The 20,454-nt window shown below is 40.1% G+C and overlaps 2 protein-coding genes across 3 annotated transcripts in view; one reads left to right on the plus strand and one right to left on the minus strand.

Moving 5' to 3' along the window:
• LOC133995855 (antizyme inhibitor 1-like) overlaps positions 1–20,454 on the minus strand; it is a 547,935-nt gene that overhangs the window by 150,514 nt on the left and 376,967 nt on the right. The gene's annotated exons all lie outside the window — the stretch shown is intronic.
• ripor2 (RHO family interacting cell polarization regulator 2) overlaps positions 1–20,454 on the plus strand; it is an 83,731-nt gene that overhangs the window by 16,037 nt on the left and 47,240 nt on the right. The window contains exon 1 of one of the 2 annotated variants that reach the window (XM_062435915.1): positions 7,126–7,414. The exons of the other annotated variant lie outside the window; for it this stretch is intronic. Coding sequence (XP_062291899.1) covers positions 7,336–7,414 — 79 coding nt within the window. The 5' untranslated portion in view covers positions 7,126–7,335. Of the gene's footprint in view, positions 1–7,125; positions 7,415–20,454 lie in introns of those variants that run through there. 2 annotated transcript variants of the gene reach the window in all.

Raw genomic sequence — 20,454 nt, forward strand, 5'->3', positions numbered from 1 at the left:
CTTTCACTTTTGCTCACTCTTATTAGATCCCCATGCACACTGCTTCACCTTGTGAAGAAATGCAAAGCTTTACAGGCCTGCTGTGCCTAGTAATGGTTGTAAGCTACGACTTGGAGAGTTTATGCAATGGTCGAATAAACCTGAAAGAAATCCATCCTGTGAATATCTGATATTAAAATTAAGAAGCACTTTGCAGTATCACTTGAGCTCATCCTCTTTGTTGCCTTGAGTACATCACTTTAAATTTGCTACTAAAGGTTACACAGACGGATTGATAAGGCCGTGGCCTGCTGAATCATTTGGTTGAGTGCTTCAGCTGCCTCTTATCTCTCCCCTTCAGGTGTAACCAGCAGCAGCAGGGCACAACATGGGAACTGCTGTCTCTGTGGTGCCAGTCTGCACAGCTGGCGTGTAGCAGCTGTATTGCTGCCATTGTCTGATGCCCTTGGTGCATTCTGGGACAGGGACGGAGAGGCAAAGAGTGAATGAGCAAGAGAAAACGATACAATTGTGGAACAGAGAAAGACAAAATACAATAGCGGCAGGGAGAGACACGGAGAGAAAAAAAATAGAAATTGGTGACAGCAGAGAAGGAGTTGTACTGTAGGCTTCACAGTGACAAGGAGGCGTCCGCTTGGATTATCCTTTAACATAATGCATCGCAGAGTCAGGACATACAACTATATAAAGATGAAAAGATATCGATACTCTTACAGTAGGTATTTCTACCAGTTGTTCTCCTGCAGCTTTACTTTGTTCTCTTTAATAACATCATTTTGGCTGTTTTCTTTCATCTCACCATGCTTCTTCTTGCACACTAAACCAGACAAACAATCACAGGCTGTATGCTTATCTGGGTTTACATGGCTTTCCTGAATAGTGTGAGAGTGGATGCTGCTTAGAAGCTTTGAAGTGAAATACTAATTTGCAAGTTCATACATTCTGATGCAGTCTTGTTTGTACATGCACACAAATTCTCTGGTTAAATACCCCTGACTTGAGGTTCATATTCATGAGGTATTTGAATCAGCAGTTCACATTGATTGCACTCTGTTTTTATGCAGTAGCTCTCAGTTTCAGTCATCACACACATTCTTAGGTCTGAGATTTGGATAAACAACACACACACACACACACACACACACACACACACACACACACACACACACACACACACATACACACACACACACATACACAATAACTCACACACGTGCACCTCGAATGAGTCAGAGAATGCCATGGCAAATTGGATTTACCACGCAATGCCCTCATTATTGTTACCAGGGTAACCAGGCACCCCTTCACAGTCATCCCATTTTGTCATCCTTTCTTAGAGTGAGAGAAAAAGAGGCGGAGGTCTGGGTGGAGGGAACAGGGCAGGAATGATACGAGAGCAGAGAAGACTAGCCATCATCCCCTCTGGCTCTCCCTTTCCTGATTGGCGAATTTGAATAATGACTAGTTTAACTTATTTTCTGTGGGAATTACCCGAGAAGTTATTGTATCCTCCTCCAAACAGAACATTATATTTCAGTCCTCCCTCCTTCCCCATCATGCTGGTCTGTCATGCTTTGGTGGAGAGGAAGTCACACTGACATCAAGAACTTTTTTATAGTTTTCCCATCTGTCTCCTCCTTTAACTTCCTCCCTACTCAACTCTCTCTGTGTTTGATATCTCTGAGCAGTCTGGGCCTGGGGTGGCCTGCTGTTGCAGCATGCACTTACTCAAGTTCCCTATACCTCGGAAATCCAGTTTCCACAGGATACTTTGTGAATTGGCTTTCTGTGTAGCAACAGTATCCTGTTGTGTGATGCAAGCTTTTCCATTCTTCATTCAAATTGTAATTTCCATAGTTTCAGTGCTTCATTGATTGTTTCTTTATGTGCAATCATATCAAGCTCTATCAATCTTTAAAGGGAAGTACTCGACATATAAGTTTAATTTGTGGTTATTATATTTGAGTAGTGAGAGGAAATACTGAGAAAGATTTAATCTAAACTGCTAGAAAGCATTGTTTGGCCTAAAAATTATCAAATTGAAATATACTGAATCCAAAAAATACTGATATCAGTCTATTATGTATCCAGCAAGTGTTTTTTTAGTTGCCGAATTTAAACACTGACCAGTTTGCTTAACCCCCCCCCAAAAAACAAAAAAAAAAAAAACAAAACAACAAGTGCATGAACCCAGTGACCTCACTGGTGGCTACAGCCATGGAGTGCAGTAAAGAACATGAATGACCCAAATCTTGCTGTGGACACTAATCATTGTGGTGCATTATCTCATTGATTTGGTGATTTGGTTTGGTGTATGATATCAGATGAGAAACAAGCTAGCTATTTATGACCTGAAAATGTGCTTTATCAGTATTTGTATACTGAGATGCATTTTCTGAATAATCATGAAGAAGTTGACTTGATTGAATGCTTTTTGTACATTTCTTTATGCTACATGTTATGTTGTCTTCTAGCCAATCCAGAACAATACATTTGAGTTGTGAATGTTAAGGTTTTTGATCTATTGTTCTCCGATGCTAATTACTTTCTCTCGTGTTCTCACAATGCAAGTGTTTGATGTCCAATGTAGCATCTGTGCAAGAGGCAGAATACTTGCAAATTAGCCAGAACCATAGAATTAGACTGCATGCGTTGCTGCTTCCATGCTAATAACTGATATTTAAGACCACAGTAACAGGCGGTGCACTGATGCATATTGTCAGGGCCAGAAGAGCGAGTGTGTAGGAGGCTGAAGCCGCCTATTCAGCCTCCTGGGATACTCATCATCTGGCCTGATTCAGATGCCAAAGAGCTCCATTGTTTGACCCTATTCAAACAACACCATTGTACGCAGCGGGTCTGATTGTGCTCCTCTTTGCTATGCCGGAGTAACAACTGTGTATGTGTGGTGTGTGTACTAATCTGTCTGTTTGTCTGAGCTGCGTTTCATTGCCATTGTGTGTGAATGTTTGGTATTATTATATGAACGTTTGTCTGTTTGTGTGTGTGTGTGCGTGCGTGGCCAAGTGTGTTTGCATCCCAGCGGCATGCGTTTGCATTTCCCGAAGCAGGGGGTTTTCTCTTCTGGTGACAACAATGTACCCAGTCATTGAAATGCAGCAAGGCGAATGCAGCCAGAACGTGACCCCGTTTTCTGGCACTGCTGCTGGTTAAGTAGCTAGCTCATGGCCAGAAGCTGCTTCTGAGAGGGAAAAAAAGTTGTTGAAATGCAACTCTGGGTTTGATCTCAGATATGTTGTTCATATAAATCATGACAGTCACTATAGCATGAAAACAGATGGGAGTGGGACGTATCTGCATCAGTGTTGTGTATATTAGTGTGCTTTCTGTTTACTGGCCTGTACGACCAGTGAGTCTCCTCTGTTGCATCATATGTCTGTAGGGTCAGAGCAGTAAGTCAAAGTGTAACTGCTGCCTGTGACTCCCCAGATTGAATTAAAAACATAGATTGTATAAAGATGGAAGTAGCAAGGTTCTCACACCTTGCTACTTCCATTGGAGCTGGTTTGAAGCCCAGAAATGCTGCGTTTGGTTGGCACCTTCTTTTAAGTTTGGAGCCAGGACCTTTAAAGTAATGAGTGCAGAGCGTTGCCTTTCATGCTCTGGAAAATCTGTAGCATTGCACTTTAAGGTACTTCCACATTGGCTTCAGCCTCAAGCCGTGGTAGTTGCCACTTGATGAAAACGCTTTAAATAACCCAAATTACCATCATTTCATTTGAAACAACTCTAGCTGTTTTGTTTGGCAGCTTATTTTAACTTCAGTGTTTGCAAGTGGATCATGTGGTTCTTGTGAAAAAAACCCAACATTAGTCAAAGTTTATATGGAGATTTGCTGAATTAAAGACACCTTTCAGGGCCATATTCTAAAGCAGCAATGTATTATCCTTGTATTCTTTTACCACACTTAAATAGATCACACTGCATTTGTTTGGTTTGAGATTAATGTGTTAAACAGTGTATTTCACCACTTTCATGAATTTCCTGTTGATCAGGAAGTTTGTTTGTATTGTAGCCACAAAGTTCTTCCTTCCCTGAATTTGAGATGCATATACAGTGCTTTTTTCTGCCACTTCTCATTTTGGCTTTGTCCAATTTGTGATCACTGTTTCTTTCCATACTGTCAGCAGGGTGTTTACTTGGCTGAAATGAAGTGTCCCACCCTGTTTTCTGTGTGAAACAGTGACCAAACAACCTGCCGTGTATGTGTATGTGTATGTGTATGTGCTTGCGTGTTGGCGTTAACGCTCCAACTAACAATATTTTCATAGTTGATTAACCTGTAGATTACTCTTTTTAAACCCAAAAAATTTCATTTTACAATAACATGAAACATAGAAAAGTCTCAAATTCTCACATGTGAGAATGTGGAAGCAGAAAATTGGTTGATTTCTGCATAATTAATGACTTAAAAGTTTAATCACTTATTGTTATTATTAAATTACTTTTCTATCTATTCATTAATCAAATAATAAACTTATCATTTCAGCTGTAGTTTGCATAATTCTCCATCTTAATTCTGTCATGCCAAGAGGCTCATGCACCATTTGTAGGATAAAATACATGCATAAAAGGACAGATACATGAATGTGTACACATCATCATAGCTATGCAAACATGTTGTTACTGTTGTTCATGTGTACAAGTACCACTGTGTCTTGGTGCGTTTTCAGCTTGAGCTCAGCATCTTCCAGCATAATTTATGCTTCAAGAAAAACTATTTTCTAGACAGAATTTAACTATCTAGTAAAAGATAATTTAGTTCACCCTTTTGACAGCTTATAAGGAGTGGGTATTTTAGACTGTGGAGGCCAAAGCAGTTCAAAGCTCCTTCTTTAAAGCAGTTTTACTTCCAGTTTTAGACATTGTCAGTTTTGTTTCCTACTTAGATGTCAAACACATGCAAAAACTATCTTTCCATCAATGAAACACCCTATTATTTCACACCTCAGAAAAAAAAATCTCATAGCTGTGAAAACATCACTGTAAACTCAACAAATTACACAAAACCACTTACAGTCCACTGTACATATTGTTCACATTCAGGACTTGCATCCCACATCCTGATGGATAATGTGTACCTGAATTGTCTGGACTAGCCTCAGTGAAAATGAGTTTGTCTCAGAGATCGTTCCCTCGAGCTTTGGTCTTAAAGGGAGGCGGCAGCAAGGGAGAGGAAGTCTGAAGGAAAAGTGATAATGAATTGACTTAAGGCCTAGTTTCTATTTTGGTTGGGAACTGGTTTGTCTAAATGGGGTGTGACTCTGAGAAACTGCACAAGGAAGACAGATGGAGGCATGGTGTGCAAAAGAGGAATAAATTCTATGTCTGGCTGCTTTTTTTACTTTTTCATTGAAGAATAAATTAAAGGTCAAAAAGAGACAAGACTACATGTTAGTGGTAATTTGGGACTGGACATGAAATACTTGACAGATACTGGTAAGGGGTCTCCCAGGGATGGTGCAAAACTCTTAAACTTAAAAAGCTTTTTGAAGACTATTTCAAAGTCATGAATGCTGAAACCCTGCCCACAACTGGGTGGAACGTTTGTTATTACACATGACAAGAGTTTAGAGTTTTGTTCATAAGTTGAACCCAGTTTGTTTTGGATGCCCAGATGTACCAACATGCATTAATGACCAACAAGGGCTAAAGCTGAGGTCATTCTACACCCTATATCTGCAGCATTGTTAAAACAGCATTTGTAGTTGCACAGTAGTTAACTACAAATGCTGTTAACTACCGTGCAACTGTTAACTACCCCCCCCCCATTCCAGACTTAAATAGCTTAACAACTATTGCATGAATTGTCATGACAATTATTCATTCACACATTAGGTCAAAACTTGACATTGTCCAATACCTGCAAAACTGATCCCATCAGCCCCAGCTGTACTTTGAGTTTAACATGTGGAAGTGTTACCATGTTAACTAAACTGAGATGGTAAATATGGTAAGATTACTAATTTTATCTGCCTGTATAGTGGAAAGGAAAATATTTTTTTCTGAAGCCTCAAAAAGGTTTTTTTCTTTAGACTCAAATGGCAACTCTGTCTCTAAAACAAAATATGGCAGCTGCATGTGATGTTTTGTGTGACACAAAAAATGTAATCAATTGTTAATTTAATGGAATTTATTCATTTATTTATGTTGCTGAATTGACTTGAACGACACAACACGAAAAATTAGTATAATTTTGTTTTCGAGAGCAGGGTCCACTACTGTTTTCTTGGATTGAACAAAACTTGCAACTAAGGAAACTGGTTAAAAATGTTCTCTGTTAAGCAGACAGAATCCAAACGGATAGAAAGTCCTTGCCTTAAGGATTTTGGAAACATCCACAGTGATAAGTGGTCTCAAATGTCCTCTGTTCATTTGTCTTGTTTTTATGCCTCAGAAACCCATATGCTCTGGGATTCAAATCGATACAAAATCCTCGGATGTAAAAAGTAATGATTACGTGAGATCTACAAACAGCCTTGCAGAATGTCTCAGTCTGTCAGAGCAGGTGAGTTTGTTTATTCAGTGCTTTGTGAGCCGCACCATGGAGACTTTGGCCAGCAGCAGACGACACCAGATGTTATCAGTGTCGCTGAAGCCCCCTCGATGTGGGTCAAGTGAAAAAATAGAGGGAGCAATCAGTGTGGTCCCATGATTCCCAGTGAGCTGTGAAGGAATGACAAGTAGAGCCAGCATGGCATCTCACACGCCACGCCACATACACACAAACACACATACACACACTTTTTCGCACCTTTTTTTACATGTCACTGCTGGCTCACAATACAGAAGCTAAATATTCCTGTTAATCACCAGCCACTTGAGCTGACTCACTGTGGAGAGCCATCCTGTGCATATGGACACACACACATACATGCAGACACACATGCATACACCACTGACGCTCCCCGTCCAGTACACACACATGCGCACACTTACTCATACAAGTGCTCTCCAAGCTGCACACTCTCACTTCAGCTTTGCACAGGATGTTATGAAATCAGCACTGTTGCTGAAACTTGGTGAAGGTCGCTGGGAGTTCTCTCTCTTACCCACACCCTAACACACACACACAGTCACCTGGCACTTACACACACACACACACACACACCCTCGTGCAGGGAGCTGAAGCTCGGCTCAGTCCCAGTTCCTCTCCTACTCAAGCAAGTAGCCTGCCGGTGATCGGACTGTCGCCTGAAGCGAAGAGGCCGAGCCGGAGTTGATTTAATTTTACAGCCCAGTCACCCTCTCTGAAGCTCCGATTAGTCAGCCGAGGGAGGCAAGAAGGGGGAGAGAAGAAGAAGAAGGATAGTGATGGCTATGACCGACATTGCAGAGGATGACCTGGATGAGATGATGCGTGAAGAAGCAGAGGATGTCTTCTACGAGGACGGTAGGCATGCCAGGGGTCAGTTGTAAAGTATGAAAGCAGGCAGGGGGGGTGTACAGGTGGGTCAAGCCAGCTGCTTGAGGATTACAACGTCAGACTGGTTGGTTTGTGATTTGTGGTTGTGTTCAGGGTTAAAGAGAGGGTAAAAGTGATGCTTGCAGAGTGGCCCAGATAGACTTTTTCAGCTGTGCAGGTGGAGTTTCTTGTGGCATGGATGAGTAGGCTCTGATATCAGACACCGATGCTGAAAAATCCTCACCAAAAATTGCAGCAGAGATTCAGTTTGTCATTACTGTAGTTGAAGTCACGTGCACCTGCTCAGTGTAATGAATCTCTCAGTAATGAGAACTCCAGCTCCCCTTTTTAGGAGCTGTGTGCAGAGTTTGTATACCGATTTTCAACTTTTACCCTTTTTAGAGAGCTGAGAGGAGCCTTGCCCTATGCAGTGTGGGCGGGCGTTGTTGTATAACAGGCAGATGTTTTTAACCAGGCATTATGCACCAAGAGAAAATCTTCCTGGCATGTATTTTTTGTGAGTGTTTGTTATTCTAAAACCAGCTGTAATCATAACCTAAGGTCAGCTGGATCCTGGAAGAGTGATGAGCAGCAGAATTATACAGCAAAACCTGACTGATGATTATTCATAGATAGAAGAAAAGATGGAACATGCTGTCAGGTTGTTTAATAAATGGATACTGTGTATTTTGAGCAGCCATTTTTAAATCTCTGACCGAGATTGAAGCAGATGATTATAAATAATGGTAGCTCAGAAACTGTCTCTGCACTTAATGTAATGCTCTGTGTACACTGTGTGTGTCATATGATGCACGCTGTGTCTAAAGCTCCCTCAACTTAACTCTGATAAAATCCATCCCCTCCCCCCATTTGAAATGTATGCACACAAGTGGTAAAATGGCCATTTACACTAATCTTTAACCAATTTCACAGTTTTCTCCTGAGTGTGAATTGTTCTTTTCAAATTCATAAATACTCCCCTCAACACGTACAAGCGCTCTGTTATGTAGCCTTTTTAAGCTCATGGTTTGCTCATCACAAAGTATACTGTTTTCATGTTTAACTGGCTTTGTACACATTAGCACCAAGGTATTTTATATATCTGAAAATATATTTAAGCTGCATGCAGGCTCTAAATGCTCTGTAGCAGATCTACTGATGAAAAATACACAGTGAGCAGGTTGATATCCCCAGATATTGCATCATTTGGTGTGTAATGTATGTTAATGCCTCCACTGACCCACTTCTGACTGCAAAACACCGTTGGTTAATGTGACGTTCTCTTTGAACAACATCGCCAGGAGGTACAAGGCAGCCAGATGACTCTCTGCAACAAAACCAGCCAATCACTGCACACATATTCATGTGGAGGTTGGCCAGCAGGCATCAATGTGTTTATTCATAGACACAGTTGAAGGTTGCAGAATATGGATCACTTATATTTTTCTGTTCTAATTAGCTCTTTGGATTTGAGATGGAAATTACTCTGTGTGTTTTGTGTTGAATATATTTGTGCTGTATGCAGATTTGCTACTACTGGCCTATTTTCTTTCTAAATCATTAGTTTGATCATTAGCACTGGCTTTGCAAATCTTTGAGCTTTTCTACCCACAAAATGTTATTCCATGTTGAATGTATTCAGTGTGAACTATGAAATGTGTGACTGTGTAACTGTATAATGCGGTGGTTCCCAACCACAAGAAGTCACAAGCTGAAACTAAGGTGTCTAAGGTGTCATTAATACTGGGGCAAAATGCACAAACTAATCATTTTGTGTAGATTTTTGTATAATTTTAAATCTTCTGGCCTTAAAAATGTATTTGAATGAAGCCACATGAGAAGTGAAAATCACTTTCATACATATCTCATCGATTTGAAACTTGTGACGAGAGGTAAAGGCTTTGTGAGGCTGTGGTGCCCCCAGCTAGGATCCTAACATGCTGCTGTATAGCAGATATTAAGTTTGGCATGTTTACTTTCTTATTTTAGGTTTAATAAATTAGCAATAAACACCAAGTACAGCTATGGGGATGTCAGATTTCTCTGAAACTGATGGAAAGGTCAGGGGATCACCAAAGTCAGTCAAAGTCAACTAAATATTTTGTGGCAATCCATCCAGTAGTTGCAGAGATATTTTAGTCGGGACCAAACTGGACTGGACTGGCAGACTGGCTGGCTGACATTGTCATTCCTATAGAGACCTGCTGCTAGTGTGGCTACAAAGGTTGGGAAAGACTAGTCTTATGGTAGTGGTGAGACAATGTAAAAATAGCTATACAATAAAATAGTAAACATAAAGGGCAATGAAGCCAGTGACAGACATCACACCTTATAGTAGCACAACTACTACATCTTCACTCCCAGAGATGATAGGTTGTATATGGTTTGGTTAGTTTGTCATTATTTCCTCTTTTCTTCTCCTTGGATTGTGGCTAAAGGAGCTCTACTTTTAGCCTGGCAGCAGAAATGTCAAGAGTGCCTGAACAATACACAGACACACACACACACACACACACACACACACACACACACACACACACACACACACACACACACACACACACACACACACACACACACACACACACACACACACACACACACACACACACACACAAACACACACTACAGATACAGACCTGCATACTTTCTCCCTCCTCTTCTCACTAGCACAACCAGTGACTCCAGCAGAGGTTGTATAAATTAACAAAAAGCCTCAGCAAGCTATACTAAGTAGGAACAATGTGTTTTAGCTTCAATCTCCTTTGACATTTAAATAATGAAACAAGTCTCTCCACAATCCAGAATAACTGCTGCTAATGTTTTGTAAATCAACAAAAAAAGCGTAAAAATGCAATGCTGTCACTTCCCAAATGCAATCATCTCTATTGTATTGGAGTGGAGGATGCAGAAATCTCAGTGACAGATTTCTCAAAACCTGAGCACATAAAACGAAAGTTATTTTCATGGCTAGAGGTAAAAGAAGATATATACTTATTGTAATGTGTATAAACCTACCTCTTTTGGCTTTGAAGGCCTCCTGGCTGCCTCCACAGTTGTTGCAGATCATTGCATTTAGATAAAAACTTTGGATTAGTTTCTCAGATGCAAGAAAAGCAGCTCTGTCCTTAATTTGACTAGCAGAGTCGTCTCAATTGTGGAAGCACTGGAGAAAGGGAAATGTCAAAATCACAAAAATAATCAGTCACAAAAAAGAGCTATACAGGGTTTACACATCAGCAGTGAGACGTTACCTACCGGCGCCAATAACTGTACTCATTTGCATGTAATTACAAAGTAAAACAGTGTATCATTAAACACTGATGTTCCATTTAAAAAAGCAGCTATAAATAACTGTCACACATGCAACTTGGAGCATTTGATGCTTTGTGATGATGGGACAGTGCTGCAAATACAGTCTCAGTTCAGCCCACGATCACCCTTTAGCCTCTCTGCATGAAAACCCACCTGACCTGAACGGTTCAATTCAGAGCTCACAGAAAACTACAGTCTGACACTTGAGCGGTTTTACACACATCTTATCGCACAACACAACTCTGCTTTCTTCCCTTATTATCACGGTTTACCCACACACATGCACTGCCCGCTTTCTTGAAACATTTCTCAGAGAAAAAAGGGCTACACCAAATGAAAGAAAAAGATATCAGTAAAAGTGCACAGCAGCCTCATTGAGCCTAAAATAAACACAATGGCTTCTTTAACTACTGCTTCCTCCTTATGAGTAATTCAAAGGATCTGATTTTGCTCTGCCGGTCTACTCATGTGGCTCACATCAGAATAGTCAACAGTCTGCAAAAGCAAAGTACAAGTGAGTACTGTGTCCCAAAGGAGAGTCACAGTAGTAGAACTTTAATGACAGTAAAAATATAGTTGGGTTTTTAGATCGATGGTGCCGTGATTGGAATGGATTGTCTGTGTTTGGTGTCTAAATAAACCAGTGTTTGACTAACTGGGTCAGGTCAGAAAGCATGAAGAGATGCTTTCAATCTGAAGTGAGGAGCTCCTGAAAATGCTTTGATTAGTAATACTGTGTAGGGTTTGGCTTTCAGGAGACTCTGTGCCTCCCTGAATCATACATGAAGTTCAGGAAACACAAAGGAAGTAACTCGTCCTTTTTTATAGGTGTGTTGAATGTTTGTGCTTTGTAGTTTTACAACTGAACTAAATCTCTCTCATCTAAAACAGTTAGCTTGGTTCTGGAAAAGTTGATCTGATCTGACGCAGGAATGTTTTGTGTTGTTCCTAGTGCAATAGGATATGTTTCCACTCCTCCCTTGACTACCAATTACATGACAAAACCACTAATTGCTGGGCTCAACAGCTATTGTTTGTTTGTTTTGTTTTTAGTCGGGTTCTTGAAAACTCCTTCTGGCACAATGACATGTCAATCACTACAATTTTATTGGAGTTTCCCATCAAGCTGATGTCCCTCCACAGATTTGGAGAGTTTTAAAATTACTTAGATGAGTTTTAGATGCACAATTAAACACATACAGAGGGGATGTCTTTATGTTTGTAATGGTATAAAGGGATCTGAGGCTTTAATGTCATCTGTGCTCTTTAAGCTTTTGCCCCAGACTTTGCCAAAGGGCTTTTCTTTAATCTTCTCAGCTGAACAACACCTGCGATTTAAGGGGTGAACAAATAAACCAGAGTATCTAAAGGCATGACATAACATGCAGGCTTATTTTAAGAGAGGCAGGCATGTCACAAACACCAAATGTAGGTCTCACTTATACAGTGCAACGGGAACTTATGTCTTCTCAACTCGCAACAGGAGTGAAAGTAGAAGAGCAGCATTCCTCTTGTAATCTAAGAAACAGGAGCACAGACACAAACATGTATAACTGAGCCACGTTTTACCTGAAAAGTTGGTTTTGTCATTCTCTGGCTAATAGCTATCAAGCTCTTTGTTTACACAATGTAAATAGGCTATGATTTTGTGAGGGGTTTTTAAGCAGTGTTACCCAAATATACCACATTGTGTATAGAGTTAAAAGTGAAAAATGATGGCAATCACAATCCCAAGCTACCTTCTCGAAATAAAATAACTTTCCTAAAAACTGCAGAGGCCATAGTCATAGACCTACCTAGCATTCACTGCTTGGTGACCAGCATCATTTAAACTACTTTAACATTACAGAAAGCTTAAAAGTTTCACTTAATGTTAGCTATCTAATTGGCTATAGCTACAGCTTTAACCGACTATTAGCAGACTGGAATTGGTCATGTTGGGGCATAACTCGATTCATGCATGTATGTATTATATGTTGAAATACTCATGCTAGAGAAACATAAACTACAGCCACACAATCACTATATGTATCTAATCTCTATATAATCACGAGTACATTACTATCAAAGCACAATTTGAACTCTGAGAAGATCTCATTACATTATCAGGCTGATGACATGAAATCTATCTCATTTCTACAGTACTAGCTTTCAGCTCTTGCCCAGAGGGTGAACCATGAGGCACCCCCACCCCCCACATACACACTCACAGACACATACTGTACATTCAGCATGATATACAGGGCCCACAGTAAAGACTGCAAGACTAGAAGCCAGGTCAAATTTCACAGATCCATTTTCTCTCTCAGTCTCTTGTCTGTACTTGCCTTGTGTGGCAAACCCCAGGAAACTGTCTCCTCCTCCTCTGAGCTGATGTGCACTCCAAAGCTCAGGATCACAGTGAGCTGAGTACTGCTCCACTGACTGTAAACCTGGGAGGGAGGTCATTTATCTGTAATGTTTTATAATGATGAAAATATCAAGATTTTTCTCATGATAATATTTTCTACATTTTTTTGGGACATATCTTTTCCCAACGTTTGCAGAATTCCCCACAGAGTTAACGTTAGCATATGATCCTCCAACTAAAGTCAAAACCTGAAGCTGCAGTTACACCAGCTGTTTCTAAGTTTAACCATAAAATAATTAAAAAACCTACCAACATTTGGTCCCTTAAAACTGACATTTTGTAAGTTATGTTACAGTGACTTTACATATTTAACTGCTATTAATTGTACAACATTATGTTGTTATTATATTCTTGCAAACATGACTGAGGTCTGAACTTACGACATTAAGTAGTGCAACCAGACTTAGTAAATCACTGGTTTCAAACCAACAAATAGTTATAAGAACTTAGGAAAGACAGTTCGCCCAAACTTAAAAACAAATTTACAAAAATAATCAATTAATATAAATATGTCTTATTTTCATGTACATAAATTGTGGTCAAGCAGTATTACATGGCAACATTTTACTAAACCCTATAGGACTTGTCAAAGCTTACCTGTCAACTATAAAACTATAAAAACAATAATTTGGTAAATGTCGAAAAAACTGTTGTTTTTTAGGTTCTGTCTTGCACCGACAAATAGTTTAGAGAGTTTAGTGTCCAGATGAAACAGCATTTCAAGAGTATCTAATTCTGTATCCTGACATATTTCCAAGTGAAACAGGACATACCTACAGCTGGGACATAATGGTTGGGGAGGATTTTTAACAATCAAAAGTGGGCGTGTAATAATGAATCTTTGTTGTGTGTGGCTAAAAGTTGAACATTTATAAATGGATGGATGTCATGATATCACAGGAATGAATTAGTCAGGTCGAGCCTTGTTTTACAGGAAGAAAATATGATTGAATTTTGATATAAGAATACAAAGAAATTTTTTGTGGCATATAATTGTTAAATAGGTGCACAACATGACAAGGGAGGTGATGTGAAAGGGTTAAAAGGCATTTTTCATTTCATTTTAAAGAACACATCAACACACTGTCCAATCCAAGAGATAATTCTTGTATTTCTGATCATGACTTAATGTTTTCATTGGTATTCAGCTGCAATTCAATTTGATGCAGTGATTACAGCAAACTTAATGAAGTCTCACTGCAGCTCAGCAGTGATTTCCGCAGTCGAGGTTTAGCCTGGAAATAATTCAGTCAGTGTTTATTGCTGTCGTGTCAATTTAAGGTCAACTTTTATGTGACGCAAATGTACCTGGTGGCTTTGGTGTCAGTGGTGTTGATGTAATTTTGTGGGTGATGCTGTGATTCGGTTGAAGTGTATATCTGATGTCAGAGCTGCAATGGACATATAGGACAGGAGAGGCGGGTTGAGAGCCATAGAGGTCACTCCTAGGGATTGGAGAATGATCTAAAATGGATTTGATCTAGTTGCCCCACTATAAAATCACACACACATGCTCTGACCCACTCCTCTGCAACCTTATACACACATAAGCATTGTCTGCGGTCCTCAACATTAACACACTGGCAGCCCACCCACACATACACCTCCACTGTCTGGCCACAGATGTCGACACTGTCCACGGCCATTCAGCACACAGACTAACATGACAGTAGTGTAGTTTGTGCATCAGTGGCTGCTCTGTGTTGGGAATCGCTCTGACCTGAGGGGACCTGCTGTAGCTGGCTTATTACTGCTTTGCATCTCCTTCTTCCTACTGCTGACAGTTGGCTCCACTGACCTACTTTGGCCAAAATACTTCAACTACTATTATTTCCTGCAATTTTCACCAAAAGAGTATGGAAAAAATAAGAGTGAATATTATAGGAGAGGGAAGCACTCTTTGCATTGCGGGACTTGAAGTGAATGTTTAACAGTGCAACGTGCAGTAAGCCAGATGATGCCAGATGATGCAAGAGGAGAAATCTTTCTTCATTTTTTTTAATGCAGACATGTCTCAGCCATAAGTCTAAACTTGTCTCAGTTTTTTGGTCACAGATGTTTACATGTGGCTTATATCTAAGATGGTATTTTTCACTGTACTGCTAACCTTTCCTTTACAGTTCCCATGTGGTTACCATGACAATCTGTGCTGTGGGCAACCCTGGGCGTGCAAGGTTTACACTTAGTGGTTTGGAGCCTCTCACAGTGAGGTAACCGTGTTTAAAACATGAAAGGTAAAAGACCACCCATGGCTCTTCATAGAGGGGTCAAGTTTTTCTAAATATTTTACAGCTATAGTACAGTCTTTTTGACGTATCTGACATTGAAATGCTTCGGAAGAATCTAATAAAGAAGCTAAAGCTGCATTCATTGATTTTTGTGTGTGGATGGCAAGGGGAAAAGATGAAAACACAACATATTATCATCATTATCAATTTGTTATGTCATACTTGTTACCAGATTGTTGCCTATTTACACATCCAGCAGATACAATTCTGATTTAGTTTTCACCAACTCCTGAGAAAGTCTTATCTTTTTCTTTATCAGCTACCTGCTGACTTTTTCTGCCTGCTGTTGGGCAGGTAGTCTACAGTGGTCTTGTGACCTTTTTGTGGTGAAAACATTTGCTGGAGTTTGTGAACCAAAAACAGTGAGCTGAAAGAAACTATAAAGCTCAGTACAGTAGCAGGAGGCTACAGTGTTATCTGATAATACTCTGTGGGTTTGTCACAAGCCCCCAGGAACAGCACCGGGCTCTGAAGCCAATTTGACATAGTGGCCAAACCATATAATTACAACTTCTATGTCCGTCACGTAATGCACACTGGCCCAAAAAGACTTCCCATAGACTTACATTCTGAAAGAGAGTCCTGTAAATTGCCACAACAGTGCAAATGACTTGATTCCCTCTAAGAATTTGATCCATTTGGTCAACATTTGTAAAGTCTAGAAGAACTAAAGCTCAAGTTAAGGCTAAACTGGATGTTAGCAAGCTTGGCTGGTGGAAGTTTCTGGCACAGCTGCTCTATGTGCCACATGATCCCAGAAGTAATGCAAGTAATTTTATACCTGGCGGTCTAACTTTTTTGGCCTCACCACTGAGCGACTTTCACAGGAATGAATGGAGCCTTGCCTCCAAGTCTATATCCAGTTCTTTTAATACATCCATGGTTTGTCACTATGGGAAACCCCTCTCACCGTACATCTGATGAGCCATTGTTGATTTACAACATATTCACCAGTGCGGCTTTAAATTGTTTAGCTAGCCAGAAATTGATCTTAAAAAGCAGTAATTAAAGAAGGAATCGACCACATATCACAAGTTGTATAATATATCCTTGCTTTGTGAAGTTACTGTACGTAGCAGCTGGTGAGATTATATTGTTGGCGCACACCTGCAGTGTGCAGGTCTGTACTGTGCCTCCACGCTGCTCGGGGGAGAGACTTTACCTATGACAAGCAACCTGTCATTACAGACCAAAGCAGCCACAGCATGGGGCCGTGCCACAGGGCAGTTCAGGCTGTAATTTTTTCACCTCTGCACCTCTGACTCAGAGAGTCAGAACAATATGCAAATGTGAATAGCTGTATAGAAGCTTTTAATGTGTTTGTTAGGTTGAAATATGGTAAACCCACCTGTGCATTCAGATCACAGACTGTATCATTAAATATGTATGTATAGTTGTTTCTTTGAGTGCCTGTGATGTAAACAGAAAGTTGACAATGTCAGAATTTCATTTTGATTCGAGTTCGGCATTTACAACAATAAAGTCCAACAATGAGTCATTCTTAACAGGACTAGTAGCCTGAGGAAAGGTGGCACTCAGCATTTTCCTCTGATATTTTAGTGCCACACACTCTCACTCTGAGACACACACACACACACACACACACACACACACACACACACACACACACACACACACACACACACATATACCGTCAGCTGTGCCTGTTCATCCCTTAGCCTTGACCTTCCTGCCCTCTCTGTCACATGGCCTCTCTGACTATCTCTCATCCTGTTTTTAACGGTTAGAAGTTAGAAGCTGTTGGTGGTGGAGATGAAGAAAATGTGAAACACAACAGAGGAAGAATAGCAGCATGGATAAATGCTTAACTGAATGAAACAAAGCAGCGTTGGGGGCAAATAGTGTGACAGAAGGTGCCTCAATGCCACGCTACATGTGGAGAAGGAGATTGGTTTTGGTGACAAACAGCAGTCGAGGCTGGTATGAAAGGAAAGGAGCTCCATTCCTGGGAGGTCAGTGGGAGTTGTTCCAGTCATAGTTTCTGTGTTTGAATGTCTGTGCATTCATTCAGGCAGATTTGTTAAAATGTCCCTTTTAATTTCCAACAGTTCAACATGGTGTATTGAAATCTCTTGTTTTAAGCATGTATCAATATAAAACGTATAAAAAAGTTATTCAACTTGGTGAAATTATCACTTTTTTAAATAAATAGTCTCAGGAAATGAAAGCTGGATTTCTGAGGGGGAAATTAAATCACTGCACCATGTTGTCATTTACAGATAGGGAAGTCACAGGTGTTTTATGATGAGAGATAAATAATCTATGGCTCTTTTTTCTTGCATTGAGGTTACATTTTGTTTTTAATTTTAATAGATTTTCTCACACATATTGCCGTTATATAACTGTGTAACACAATATCTGGGCTTTGATTTCGTGTTGTTTCTAAGTGTATTTTTGTGTTTTTTCTTTGAACATGCAAAAATTCAAAACAAAATGTTTCAATAAGAAAGATAAACAATACAGATCTGACATTGAAGGTATGATTTGGACTGTGTTAAAGTGTTTCTTTGCACATTACAGTAAATTGTACATGAGCCGAAGCAAAACAACAAAATGCTTCACAAGAAAATTCTTTGGAAGATTAGAGCCGACGATGCAGATTAACCCAACATTAAATTACCTGTTGCTTTGATTCTGATTGACAGCCCCTATAAATAGCTGGTTATATATCTGTGTGCAATGTGTGTGCATGTGTGGTTGTGTGTGTGTGGTTGTAGGTCTATGTGTGTATGTTCTTCTCTTTGTGGGTGTGTGTGCAGGCAGTGCATGTGCGTGTGTGTGTGTGTGCATGCTGGTTCTCCAGTAAATATAGCTGCTAGTCAGGGGCTGTTGATGACAGCCATAATTACAGACTGAGCTGTTCAGCAGCTGAGAGTCTAGGTGGAAGAGAGAGGTGTGTGCGTGTTAGTGCTAGCTGAGAGGCTTATGGAAACCCTACGGAGTTCTCTGAATTTGTTGTAACCCGGAGGTTTTACAAGAAAATGTACAGAGGAAAGTGATAGGCAGGCTTAATGTGGTTTCACATTTTGTTGAAATGTAAGTTTTATGTTAAAACTAATATTTGACTCCCTAAATAACATTTAACTGTCATAGTGTGCAAGGTGGACTTGGCTAGAAAAGGACTGGTATGGGGTCAGTTTGGGTGAGTTGTGTGACTGAGTATTTTTGGCAGCCTCAGGTGGGGAAGCTCACTGACAGCAGAACATGCAGAGCTGCTGCTGCTGCTGCTAAATCTTTGAACTTTAAGGGTCTGTGAAGAAACCTTCAAAAGTAGGATCTTTCTGCCTCTAAAACCCTGTCTGTCTTTAATGCTCTTTTCTCTTGCTCTGTTCCGCTTTTTTCCTCTCTTTCTTTACTTTCTTCTCTTTCCATCATTAACTTCCTCTTAACTCTTTCCATCCTTGTCGCTACTTTATATCCTCAACACCACGGCTGAATCGCCATCAAGCCAATTGTTGCCCATTTAGCATTCACTGAATGTTCTTTGACTGACTTTCTCTAGCAGAAACCCTCTGAAGACAGTTTGCCCTAACCCTAACCCTAACCCTAACCCTAACCCTAACCCTAACCCTAACCCTTTCTTCTTTACTGAGTGTGACAGTCCAGTCATGGCTTTGGAAATAGTACAAAATAATCATATGTGACATATGGTCCACTTGCTGGCTTTTTCTCATGATCTACTTCAGTGAATAGAGTTTGCTCAGTTGATATCGCGTACCCTATAAGGCTTCTTCCACCAACTATTCTTCCACCAATTGTATCAACAACAGCTTCATTCTTGCACTGAAGCCATCAATGCCCATTTATGTAGTTTTGATTTCCTTTGACAGTCTTTATCATCAATGCCTAACCAGCAATGTTCTGAAGACAGCGTTATTATTTTTGGGAAGATATGATAATCCTCCTCATAGCATTTTGTCAACAAATAAGGTTACAACTAATGCATTACCCATAAAATGTCAAACAAACAAACAAACAAACAAACAAAAAACTACCCATCATAATGTCTTAAAGCCAAAGTCAAATGATATTCAGTTAGTATCATGTATGACATATAAAAGCTTCAAATCCTCATATTAGAGTAGCAGAAACCAGCACAATATTTGGCATTTTTCCTTTTAAAAAAAAGAGTAAAACAATAGGTACTAATGAATTTTTTTGTCAATCGACTACTTGATTAATTGATTAGTTGTTGCAACAAAGTCAATTTACTTGCCAAAGCCACAGTCAAACCAAGAATCAGGATCAGAGGTGACTGCATGAAAATCACAGAACCTTCCCTCTAAGATTAATCATATCAAAGTGTCATTATGAAATCCTTTCCTCTACTAATACCAAACTGATGGATTAAAAGGGACAAGCCATTTTCTGCTCCCTTTCCTTCTTGGAAGGGGGAGCTGAATTGGATTTATATGGACTCAGCGGAACAGCATATCCACTTATGGAGGGCAATTACGCTGGCAGGAGCACTTCAAGACGAGTCACTCTTCATAATACCAAGTCATCCTGCAGAAATGGATTTTCCCGCCGCCCTCAAATAGCAGCACCTGTGTGTTTCATGCTGTTTGTAGCTCCTAAAGATGGAGGCGTTTGTCTTTTTCATGGTTTCTTTCCATGTAATTTGATTTGTTTGTCGGTCACTGTCCAGGGAAAAACATTCGTAGTAAACCCAGTTGAGGCAAACGGATTGGAGATGCAATTTTGAAAAAGTCCCTGTTGTTAAGCTCTGTAATCACAGATAATCATGCCATCATTTTCCCAACCTGTCAATACATTTACTAGGACAAGTGAAACTTTCTTGTGCCCTGTTAAAACGCTTGCAGAATGATGCTGGTTGTACCGTCCTTCAACAAAAGTTGGGTTTATTGTGAGAGCGAACATGGAAAGTCTATGTTTCAACCGTCAAGGCTGCAAAAGCATCAGCCGTTGTCCAGAGCACAAAGGCAAAGAGAAATGTTAGAGACAGTTCATGAGGTGACAGCTGGTTCAATCTA

Source organism: Scomber scombrus, chromosome 16 (genome assembly GCF_963691925.1).
Source record: "Scomber scombrus chromosome 16, fScoSco1.1, whole genome shotgun sequence".
NCBI lineage: Eukaryota > Metazoa > Chordata > Actinopteri > Scombriformes > Scombridae > Scomber > Scomber scombrus.